Raw genomic sequence first — 12,299 nt, 5'->3', positions numbered from 1 at the left:
CTTCCTCTGAATCCTAATGGTATCATCATAGCTGAGCGAGGCAGGAAGAAGTTAATTTCTTCTGATAATGGGGCAAATAAAAACTTTTTATTGGCAGTAAGAGAACTGTATGAAGAAAACCCATTGAAGCAGTCAAACCCCTTCAAAACAGTTTTTGGGAATGCTGACACTTTGTTGTCTCTGTTTGTTTTTTCTATTCACCCCTGTTATGGAGAACAGAAATAAACAGCATTTTAGAGCAATGCCAAAAATAGATGGGATGTTTAATATACACCCAATTATAAGTGACACTGCTGTATCACATGGCAGTCGGACCATTAGCTTCAATGTGGACTGATTTTTTTGTTTTTCATTAAAAAACTGTGATGACTAACGCTGAGGACATGGAATTTTATTTTTCAAAAACTCTTGCCTGTAGGTAATCATGCCGATCCCTGCCTGGTTCCTAGAGGTAAGGTCTTTAGGAAAAAATAGAGAGCTCTTGACTAATGACCCAGTGAGCAGTAATCTTACTTTCTGAAAAGCTGAATATTTGCTTTTGTGTACTCAGGTTAGAAGTCCATTGTCATCTCAAAGTTATTATTGGATATTATTTTGATACTCTCAAAGTTATTATTGGATATTATTTTGATACTCATTGGAGGTGAAAAAAAATATTATTGTATTAACAGTAGCTTTTTGCATAAATAGGAGAAAAAGCATGTTCGTATTTTGTGGGTTTTTAGTGTTTAATATTTAATGACACTCTTTTGTTATGAATTTTACTCTGTGGCTGTATTTTTGTTCTGGACTTTCAGCCTAATAGAGTTTATTTGTTTGTTGCTCACTCAAATAGAAGCTGACATCTGGATTTTTTTCCTTCTGAATTCCAAGTATTTTAATTCTCAGTTGTCAGGCAGCAGAACACAGCTTCTGTAATTGCCTTTTGCTTTGCTGACCTAGTCTAAAAGAGTTTACATGGTTCATTGCTGAAGCTGTATTGCAGATCAATAAGATGTTGTCACAATATCGAAATTTGGGTTCATTATGCAGCCCAGTGTGTTGCTGACCAGAGCACTGTGTCTTTTCCTAGGTTTTACACATCCAGCGAAAGGTTTTTTTTTTCTTCTCTGTCTTAGCAATCTATAATTAAATTATAAGAAATAGAGCCCACAATCTAAAGGATGTCTAATACAACCAGAGAAAAATTATTAGGTTAATGTAGTCTGGAGGAAATAAAATGGGGCTCCTGAGGCTGCAGTGAAAGCTGTGGTGGCTGTCCTGCACCTTTGGAGCATGAGATTTGTTAGGAAAAAGAGAATTAGAGTCCTTCTAACAGCTGTGCTCAATGGCCACAGCTCCTGCTGCTGCCACTGATAATGTGAATTTAGCAGATGACACCTGTGATAAATCTGGATCTTCAAGAACCTGGAGATTGAACCCTGGGACTTGGTCTGACATCACTCAACTGAGAGAGTCTTTAAACCTGATAATTCCTTGTTTGTGCTAGAGAAATCAGTACATGGCAGTGTAAATGTTTATTTAAATAGACTCTGAAATGTCTTTGGGCTGTTGTTTCCCAGGAAACTGGCACTGTCAGTTTCTGAACCGTTTCACACTTCCATGAATATTTCCCTAAATGCAGTTTTAAATGATGAGTGTGTGCGGCAGATAATCTGTTGTTGGCTGTGTGTTCTGCAGTAAATTCTGTGACAGTGGAACCCAGGAGGGAAGGCACCACTCCTGGCTCCTGTTTATCCCTGCTATGAAACCAGAGGCAAGGCTGCCCCAGCTCTGGAAAGCAGCACATTCAGTGATGATAAAAGTGAGCATTGCCCAGTTCATGTCAGCCCTGGCTGTCACTGACTGTCCTCCAGCTGAGTCCTGTAATAAGATTAAAATGCACGGAGCATTTGTATAAATTACTGACAGAGAGATTCTTTGGCAGCCCAAATGTCCTGTGTGTGTTTTAACACCTCAGACAGCCAGGAAGAACTTCAGGAAACCAATCTGCCATGGCCAGGCTGTGCCTGGATTTGTCACCAAGCAGTGTCAGAGATGGCAGCTCATCTGAAAATGGAGCACCTTTGCCAAAGGCCCAAGCTAAAGAAGCTCAGCTTTGAAAAGTGTGGCCTGATCTTGTTTTTGATCACTGAGCAGCTCTTCCTCATATCTGTGTTTTCCTCTAGTCTGTTTTCCCACCCATGTTTTGATAATTTACACTTCTGATCTTTTGGTTTGGAGCGTATGAATTTTATTTCTCCTATTTTGTCTTTTGACTTCTAAGCATTATTTTTCCACAGTCTTTTTTTTTTTGTTTGTTTTTTTGTTTTTCCCAGGGGAAGAGAAAAGGTGGGCTGTGACTGTCTCTGCCCTCTGGCTGTGCTGCAGAGTTATCTGAGGCCTTGCTAAAAGTTCTGGGGAGAAATGAATCATGGAATCATGGAATGAAGGGACCTCAAAGATCACCTTGTTTCAACTCCCTGCCATGTGCAGGGGCACCTTCCCCTATCCCAGGCTGCTCAGAGCCCCATCCAGCCTGAACATTTCCAGGGATGGGGCAGCCACAGCTTCTCTGGGCAACCTGTGCCAGGGCCTCACCCTCACAGTATTTCTTCTAGCATCTCTCCTCCTTTAGGACAAGAACATAAAGCAGGTGACTCTGCAGTCATTTGAGTTTCACCAGGTGTATGGGGCTAATTGCACTAAAACACCACTCTGCTTTATTCCAGATATTTTGTAGATGATGATAATTGCAAATATTTTGGTTCCTGTTTGAAGTGGCAGCCTGCCACTGTGGATGTCAGTGCTCCCTTATCTTCACAACCCATAGGTCTTTCTGGCTTTTTTTTGTTTCTCATATACTCATTTTTCTTTATTAAAACAGACATTTAACAAGTTATTTTATGCTATTTGCATCACTTTAGGCTTCATTGATCTCAGCCTCTATGACCAAGTGAGGCTCTTGGAGAGCTGCTGGATGGAAGTTCTGATGATTGGTTTGATGTGGAGATCCATCGACCATCCTGGGAAACTGATTTTTGCACCAGACCTTGTATTAGACAGGTAAGAGGAATAAATTTATTGAGAACACTGCAAAATAGCATGGTTAAAGGTGGGGAAGAGGATTAAACATGGCAGATGTTATTAATACTTCACCTAACAATATAATTTACTTGTGCTTGTAACAATCATGTCCTGAAGTTCCACATCCTTACAGGGGTTAAGGAATGCTAAGCTTTAAAAGCATTGTTGAACTTGCAAATTCCTGAACTCCTCTAGCACTGAGTGTGAAGTTTCTCGTAATTTTTTCCCATCTTTTGGTGGTTTTGATCCCTTTGTTCCAGGTCTCATATGCTGAATGTCAATACAGCAACACAAGACACTACTACTACATTGTCCATTTGTCCCTACATCCCTCATTAAAAAGAAGATGCAGTGTCAGGCAATATTTTAATTATTTTAAATAGGTTTCATGCCTGTTTTGTTCCTGCCACTACAGCAGATTTCATAGTTAGCTGTAATAGTGAACATTGGAGCACTAGCTGAGAGGGATTGCTGTTGGATACTAAGAATATTTTTTCAAGCTCCAGCAGAATGTTTTCAAGTTTAAAGATTATTTCTCCATAGCATCATGTACCAGGAAGGAAGAATATGGATTAGTAAGGATGTTTTTTTACAGAACCTTAGAAAGATTTGACCTGTGCTTCACATTGGTAAAAACTTTTTGAAGCAATCTACTCTCTTAGGTAGTTTTAAAATATCTTTTCAACCTGGGGAAATTCAGATTTGCACCAGTTCTGTGACTTGCAATCAATAATTATCATTGTAGATACAATAGGCAAAATAAGTTAACAAGAAAAAAATTATAAAACAGAGGAAATAAATATTATTTGCTCATATAAAATTCAATGCAAGGACATGCTGCACTGTTCAGTGCAATGACCAGAAACTGATGAAAATGTACAATACATTTAATTGCTCAAGAGTTAATATGTGCTGAATAGATTAAGAATATTTGATGCATTTCTTCATTTCCTCAAGACATGGCAGAGTGGGAGCTTACAAGTTACAGTCTGGGCATGCTGTAATTGTATTCAGGGCATCCTTATATGAACCTGGTCTGTAACTTGACTGTTTTTATCTTACAGAGGATAAGTTCTAAGCTGAACTTAGAATCCCAGAATGGTTTGGCTTGGAAGGGACCTTAATAATCATCTCATTCCCTTAATAAAAGCTCAATATTCTTTGCTATGAGGAACACAGGAAACTGGGCAATAAAAAATACTTTTTGCAGGCAGAACCTGCTGCCCCAGGTGGTGTAACCTGCATGTTCCTGCCTCCAGCCCGAAGGCTCAGCACCTTTTTCTTGGGATCCAGTAAATTTATTTCATTCTCCTGCACTGCTGTGTTTAAATCTGTCTTGTCTTAAAAATGTTACAGAGAAAAAAAATCTCCTGTGACAAAGAGGATAAGGAGCCTCCCTTTGAATACTGCTGTTGTAGAGCTTAATCAATTTTTTTAGTCCAGTACATATAAAACAAAACTAACAAAAAAACTGAAACAGCAACTGCAGTAGCTTGAGATTTGCCACTGCTGAATTTTAAACAAATAGGAATGACTTGTTTGGGGTGTTTTTCAGATCTGAAAATAAGACCACTTCTCATGTCCAAGATGGGGAAAGTTGCAATCTGTAAATATTTGCAGATATAAAAATATCCAAACCACAAAACCACCAAAACCCCAAATAACTTTCAATACCTCCCCAGAAAATAGTGCCAGGAGATAGGGACAAGAGTTGTTTTATTCTTTAAAAAGGTCTTGTTATTCCAAGCAGCTTATTTTGGGAACCCTTCTTCTTTTACCAAGTCTCGAGGCCTCCATTTTGTACACATATTATGTTATTGGTTGTGGGTAACTCCTTATGAAACAAATCTGGAAAATTATTCAAGGTGGTATTGTGCCCTGCAGTACAGGATTTCAGACTGATTATCCAGAATTATACATGCTGAGAGGACACAGAAATATGATCACACTTATGGCCAATCCTGCTTGCACTTTATTGAGAAAATCAGTTTCTTGTAAATGCTGACCTTTCACACCAGTGTAATTTTCAATTCAGATTTCATGACAGAGCCATTTAAATCCTCCAAAAGATGAGATAAGATGGGCCTTCTGCAGCCTCCTTCATGCTTTGACTTTGATCTGTCTGAGCCAGTTCCTTAATTCTCCTTTTTTTGGTAACGTGTTGAATGTGTTTCCATAGGGATGAGGGGAAATGTGTAGAGGGGATTTTGGAGATCTTTGACATGCTCCTGGCCATGACCTCGAGGTTCCGAGAGCTGAAGCTGCAGCACAAGGAGTATCTGTGTGTCAAGGCAATGATCCTCCTCAATTCCAGTGAGTATGTGCCTGCCTCTAATACTCACCAAAACCGCACCTTTCATTCTGAGGGTGGCTGAGAAACCAGCCTCAAAAAACCCAAAATGTCAAATGATAAAAAACTGCTGGAAGAGAATAATAGGAAAGGACTTGTCTCTGATAGATTGTAAAGATTTTTGCTCAGGAAACTTCTAAGCTGTAAAATTTGCTGTATTTAGGGGCTATGTCCTGTTCTGCATGAAAGACCCCAAGTTCTGATAGTTTCTCACAAGATGGAGATCATGGCTCTGGTTGTGAATCTGTCCTTTTGGATGGGAAATTTTGGTCCTATCTTTGTGGATCCTTGTCATATGTGAAGTTACTATACAGTCCTACAAATCTGTCCTTAATTCTTAATTCTAGTACTACTAGTTACTCAACTGAGTGATGATGAATGGGGCTTAAATGTTCCTATTTAATGTTCCTATTTAATGGTGATGAGTTGTTAGAAATGCTTGGAAGTACTCAGCAGTTCTGCAGGGTGAGTTTCAGGACAGGAGCTTTGCTTTGCAGCCTCTCACACCAGGTGTGGTTTTGCTAGTTTAGGGTAGCCTGCTGTAAAAATTACTTTTTTCCCCAGAACATTTCATAGTCAATATTGACAAAGAACAAAATTCCACAACAAAACAGCAGCTAAGCTATTTACATCTGGTGCTTTCAGCAAGAAGCTGCTGCATAATTCTTAGTCCAGTACTGAAGGGGAGCAGTCCAGCTGCAATCCCACTTGTCTGCCCCTTGTTTGAGTTGGAGTGTTGATCTGCTGGAGGGGAGGAAGGCTCTGCAGAGGGATCAGGGCAGGCTGGATTGATGGGTCAGGACCAACAGCACGAGAACCAAGTGCTGGGTCCTGCACTTTGGCCACAAAATCCTCCTGCAGTGACACAGGCTGGGGGAACAGTGGTTGGAAAGCCATGATGATGATGATGAGAGGAAATGGCTTCAAGCTGCACCAGGAGTGGTTTAGGTTGGATGTTAGGAACAATTTCTTCGCCAAGGGGTGGTCAGGCATTGGAAGAGGTTGCCCAGGCAAGTGGTGGAGTCTCCATCCCTGGAGGGATTTAAAATGTGTCACCTGGGGATGTGGTTTAGTGATGGCCTTGGTAGTGCTGGGTCAAAGGTTGGACTTGACCTTAAAGGTTTTTCCAGCCTAGATGGTTCTATGGTTCTGTGGAGACCACTATTTCAACAGACAACAAAAGCTGTTCTTTTTCCCCCCTAAAATACCCACAACAACAAAAAACAATACAAAAAAAAAAAAAAAAAAAAAAACCAAACAAAAAAAACCCCAAAAACAAAAACAAAACCCAAAACAAATAGAACTCCCAAAACCAGCCAAAAAACCCCAACCAAACTCCACATTCATCAGCCTTATTTCCTTCAAAGTTCATGTCTCAAAAGATCAGTCCACTCTCTTCTTCTACTCTCCCTCCTTGAATTTGCCCCTGATTTTCAAAGTGCTTTGGAGTTCTGTTCTTCCATAGGTATCTCTGGAGGGACTGTTGAGATTTTTTTCTTTCTCTTGTCCCAGGTCTCTTCTGCTTTATCAATAATGTTATTGTGTGTTTCCAGACCCTCTTAGCGATGATTTATTTTTTTCCTTGTCCATATCCCCAAACCTCTTATTTTTCTTTTCTTCTTCTTTTTTTTTTTTTTAACTGTATTTTTGTAGTGTTTTTGTTTTTTTGTTTGGTTTTTGGTTTTTTTTTTATTTTTTGTTTTGTTTTGGTTTTGCTGACTTCCAAGGTTTCTCACTACAGACCTTTGCTGTTATTATGACACCCTTAGTGATCTGAAGGGAGACCATGACCAGTGGGTCACTCTGAGCAGTGTCACTGACATGTTCTCCTTACTCTGACCAGTGTCACTGACATGTTCTCCTTCCTCCCTATTATATACTCAGGAAAAAAGGGTTTTTTTCAACAAGAAAGGATTAGAACAAGCATAATATTATAGTTCATAATAATACAAAAAACCACAAGGTACAGGGAAAAAACCCTGGAGAATGGAGAGCACTTCATGACCTGACTGAAGGGTCCATGTGCAACAAGTCCAGGGAGGATTTGGAAGAACCTCTCACTTTGCAAATGATGGGGCCATCAAATTCAAGCTTGATGTGGCATATAGAGCATCATTTGTACAGTCTTGAGTGGGGTGTCAGGGCATGTATCTTCTCTAATTTTGTTGAAATATATTAAAATAATCTACAGTCGCAGCTTTTTTCCTTCTTCACTAGCAGCAAATATTTCCTCCTCTTCTCTGTTTAGGCATGTTCCCCTTGTCAGCAGAGGAGCCTGAGAGCAACAGGAAGCTGCACCACCTGCTCAACGTGGTCACAGAGGCTTTGGTGTGGGTCATTGCCAAGAGTGGCATCCCCTCTCAGCAGCAGACCACTCGCCTGGCCAATCTGCTGATGCTGCTCTCCCACGTCAGGCACGCCAGGTACGGTCTGCAGAGCGAGTGTAGCACTTGGGTTATGGCACTGTTTGCTCATTACAGCAAAAAAAGAGGTGGCCGAGCTCCAGAGCACTCCTGAGGGAATCCTGGTGCTGCTCTGCACCTCTGCCACTGTGAGGCTTTCCTTCCCAGCACAACAAAATAGGCAGTAAGCTCAAGTGCTTGCTGGCACTCAAAGACATGATGATATGAAAATGCTGTCTTAACCTTGTTACATCAAATTATTCATTATGTGTCTGTCTGAAATGTTTAACAATAACACAAATTGAGCCTTTCATCCAGCCATCAAAACTCTTCCATTCAAAATGAAAATCTTTTCCAAAATTGATCTGCAGTGTGGGCTTTGGTAGAGCAAAGGAGATTTTAGGGACCAAGTTTTTCCCAACCAAATTTGTTGTCTTTTACATGGAGCCACAGAGTTTTGCCAAATGGCTCATACTACAGCAATGTCAGGCTCCTGCTTTTCCCATGGGAAGTGTCTCCAGTTTCTGAATTTCCTTTGAGAGGTCCATCTCTGCGTCTGGTACCGCAGACCGAAATGAGGATCCTGCAAAGAGAAGTTTTGATTTTCAATCTCTTTGTCATTTTAAATTATTACCCAGAGGCCAGCTGTTGACTAAGCTGTCTCATGGCTTGACTTTGGACTGTGTGTCCAGGGAAGATGTCCTGGGACCAGGCTGGAGCACACAAAGCAGAGCTGGGCACATCTGTGGGGACCCTGAGAAGGGGATGGCCACCTTTGCAATAAACTTCCCTGGGAGAGCAAAGGCAGCAGCAGGGACCTGGTGGTGCTGAAATCCAGCTTTTAACAGTCAGTTTGTGGGCTGGGGGTGAGTTTGAGATGTGTGGCTGCAATGGCAATAGACATTTTTAGTCCAAACCATGATACAGCACTGAGTGCTCAAGCTAGCAAGGTGTGTAATCTCTGTAAAATAATCTCTCTGATACTGCATAACAGAGAGATTATTTTAAAGTCTGCAGCCACTGCAAGATCCTCTCACTGGACATGCAGAGAGTAAACAAAGTGCTTGAAATTAACTGGGTAATTAGGGCTCCCTACTCAGTGAGGTAGGAGAGGTAGGTAGTCTTTAGTAAACTGCATGTAGTAAATCCCTGTTTTGCATAAAGCTTCAGTATGGGGCCTCTACAGCATCCAAGAGGTTTTCCTTTCATGTCAATAGTGTTGATACATCTGAATTATTTCCTGAAAGGATTTGTGTGGTGTAAAACAAAACCTGCTTCTCTAAACAGCAGAACATTCAGCCTTAAAGTATTGGGATGTTGTGACTGTTGGTAGTGTAAGTGATCTCAGGGACCACAGCAGCTAAATCCTCTTAAATCCAAATTAACAAAAGGGACTCACTTGAAACCATGAGCATGTTTTTCTTCTCTGCACTGTTGGCACCAGACTGCTGAGTTATTTTCTGTTCTCCTGCACAGTAACAAGGGAATGGAGCATCTCCTGAGCATGAAGTGTAAGAACGTGGTGCCAGTGTATGACCTGCTGCTGGAGATGCTGAATGCTCACACCCTGCGGGGGCAGAGGAAGTCCCTGGCCACACACCCCGAGTTTGGCCCACTGGAGCAAATGGAGCCTGCAGACAGCCTGAGGAATGGGGCAGCCCAGTAATTGTGCAAGGCCTGGAAATGTGAGGCTTTTTGAGAGCTGTGGGGGGAAAACAGAGCTGCTGTGATGGGGCTGCAGAAGTGTGACCCGGTGTGGGCTCTCATCCCTTCTGGATTTGCGCGTGGGTGTCTCGGGAGAGGCTGCGGGCGCTCGCCTCAGTCTGTGTGTCTGACATTGCAACAGCTGCACTGCTCTAGTGCCTTTTCTGAGACTCTGCAAAAGCACCTTATGAAATCAAGCCTCAGAACAGCGCTGTGGGACAGGGGATTGCTGCCTCTCCTTCTCAGAGGCACAACTGAGAGGGAGAGGTAAAGGGACAGGTCTGAGAAGCCTGGAGAGAGCACGCTGGTCTCTGTCTCCCAGAGCAAGACTTTTAAGAACTGACTGAACAATGTCCTCTTTCAGCACGGGATGGTGTGAAACGTAGGACAGCATCATTTGGGACAGATGTTTACCTCTGTGTGCTGGTCCCTGGGGAATGCCTGCTCTGCAGCTGGTCTGGATAAAGTGCCGAGATACAGACAGCGTAAAGGAGCTTATTCTCAAATATGCAATGGCTGCAGGAGCCTTCGTTTGAAGGTCATTTGAAATAGCTTCTAGGGTCAGTTCAGAGCCTTTGCAGAAAGTTTAAATTGATCTTAAGTTTGTATTTTGTGAGCCTGTTCTTAACACTCACATTGTTATCTGCTTATAATTCTTCAGTGCTTTAAGCAACGACCAAATCGTCTGAATATCTCAGTCAATGCTGACCTTTGAGATGTGTTTTGTCTGTGAGTTTATCATGTTGTTTTATATATTTATTAATGATGTTAAATCTATTCTGATAATTAGGTACAAGAAGTTGCTCTGTGAATATTAACTGTTTGTATTTGTATATGATCTGCTGATCAGGCCTTGTGAAACCAGCTAGGAAAACAAAAAAAAAAAATCTTCCCACCCCTTTGACTGGTGTGTGGAATTACGTCCTGCCCACCCAAAACCTCTTGCAGGGGGTGAGGCACTGGATGGGAACATGGATGGGGATCTGTTTTTGTCTGCTGCCCTGAGGTTTGCTGCTTGCTTGCTCTCAGCATGCATGGCACCTTGTGCTGTGGTCTTCATATCTTTATAGGAGCCCTCAAAGAGCGAGGATGGGGATAATGGTAAACGTAAAGGCAGTGTAAAGATGGGGATAATGGTAAAGACAGGGTAAAGATGGGGATAATGGTGAACGTAAAGGCAGTGTAAAGATGGGGATAATGGTAAATGTGAAGACAATGTAAAGACGGGGATAATGGTAAATGTAAAGACAGGGTAAAGATGGGGATAATGTAAAGCACTGCTTTGCTTTGCAGGTGTGATGACTTGTTTGAATTACACTGAAGATGTAGTGGTTTAAACTTCCATTTTGTGCTGATTTCTGCATGTGTTTAAGCTGCACTGAGAAAAAAAAAACCAAAAAAACAAAAAAACAAACCAGATTAAATGGCCTGGCTGATGACCTCAGAGATAGCAGGGTGGCATCATTCATTCTGGTAACTGTCTCTACATGGAAACATTTAAATATAGCACATGCATGTTCTGGGCATTATGGTGAAATGAATTGGGATCACACCAAAAGTCTATTTTGAGCCCCTAAGTCTTTTGCATTAGGGACTTTGATTAGTATGCCATTTGCATATTTTGAATATTAGTCAAACCATTAATCTTGGTGGTTTTTTAAAGCCAAGGACAGTATTTTTTATAGGAGGTTTTCAGTGAGTTACACATCTATTGTCTGTTTTGATCTTGTACTAACTATACCAGATGCTGCTGCTGATCTAAATTTTTACTCTCTGCCTTTTTATTGTTTTTAAGAAACTGTAATATAGCTGTGTCCTTCTAAAGATGTGTAATATTTACAATGAAAAAAGGGAAAAAATGTGAGTACAGTCTGGAATTTATTGGTACTTTCATTTTGAGAGATGTTTTGCTGTGAAACAAACCTGTCTCGGTATTTCTTGGGCTTGATTGTGTTCTGGCCTCATTGCCTGTTGTGTTGCTCTTTCTCTGATTTTCCTTATCCTGTGCAATCTTTTGGTTTAATACATTTTTCAAAGAAATGTTTAAGTGATTTGTTTGTTTTGCTTTAAAAGTGCTAAATTTGTGTACAATCTTGGAACAAACCTTTTGAAGAGAAAATGGGAAAGACTGGGTATAAATAATGAAATTATCTTCTAGATGAAAGTGTGCTGTGGACTGACTCTGTAAAAGGGATGTGCTGCAGTTTTGTGCTACGTGGTGGTGTTCATCTATGTTGCTGTTAGTACAGTGCAAATGGGAAAATGATGTGATTTTAACCTACTTTTTGTCTTGTTGAACATGATTTTATTAAAAGTTACTAACGATGTTTTGAAATGGGCAGAAGTCACCAGCTGTGGAGTCTGGATTAATGTAGCTGTGTTCATACTGGGGTGAGGGGAAAATGCTCCTTTCAACAGCACAGGGAGGTGTGTGGCAGTGGCTGCAGGAGGGTGGCTCTCTTGAGAGAGATGTTGGGTTTGTCTCAGGTCTGGATCCCCCAGACTGCCCCAGGTGTGCATTCCTGGTGTGCACATCCCCGTCCCTCCAGCCTGGAGCAGAGCTGTCCCACTGTGCTTCCATTGGGATGCTGGGGCTGTTCCAGTCTCAGGGGGGATGAGGGGAGTCAGGACCTGCAGGGGCTCTGAGGAGGGGCTGCTCCACTGCTTTCCTTCACTGCCTGGCTGGGACTCAGCTTCTCAGCGCTGCTGCTGCTTGAGAGATGGTGCTGCAGTTCTGGGATGTTCACAGAGTGAGCACACCTGGAAACCTGGCTCAG

General features: G+C 41.7%; 1 protein-coding gene across 3 annotated transcripts in view; it reads left to right on the top strand.

The window, feature by feature from the left end:
* The window catches only part of ESR2 (estrogen receptor 2), a 39,140-nt gene extending 27,270 nt beyond the window's left edge, over positions 1-11,870 (top strand). For all 3 annotated transcript variants that reach the window (XM_063159777.1, XM_063159775.1, XM_063159776.1), the window contains 4 exons: positions 2,907-3,045; positions 5,246-5,379; positions 7,665-7,839; positions 9,295-11,870. In XM_063159777.1, coding sequence (XP_063015847.1) covers positions 2,907-3,045; positions 5,246-5,379; positions 7,665-7,839; positions 9,295-9,484 — 638 coding nt within the window. In that variant the 3' untranslated portion in view covers positions 9,485-11,870. The remainder of the gene's footprint in view (positions 1-2,906; positions 3,046-5,245; positions 5,380-7,664; positions 7,840-9,294) is intronic.
* Positions 11,871-12,299: the final 429 nt, after the last annotated feature.

This window comes from Melospiza melodia, chromosome 6 (assembly GCF_035770615.1).
Source record: "Melospiza melodia melodia isolate bMelMel2 chromosome 6, bMelMel2.pri, whole genome shotgun sequence".
Lineage (NCBI taxonomy): Eukaryota > Metazoa > Chordata > Aves > Passeriformes > Passerellidae > Melospiza > Melospiza melodia.
The sequence above is the reverse complement of the archived record's forward strand: the minus strand, read 5'-3'. Positions and strand labels throughout refer to the sequence as shown.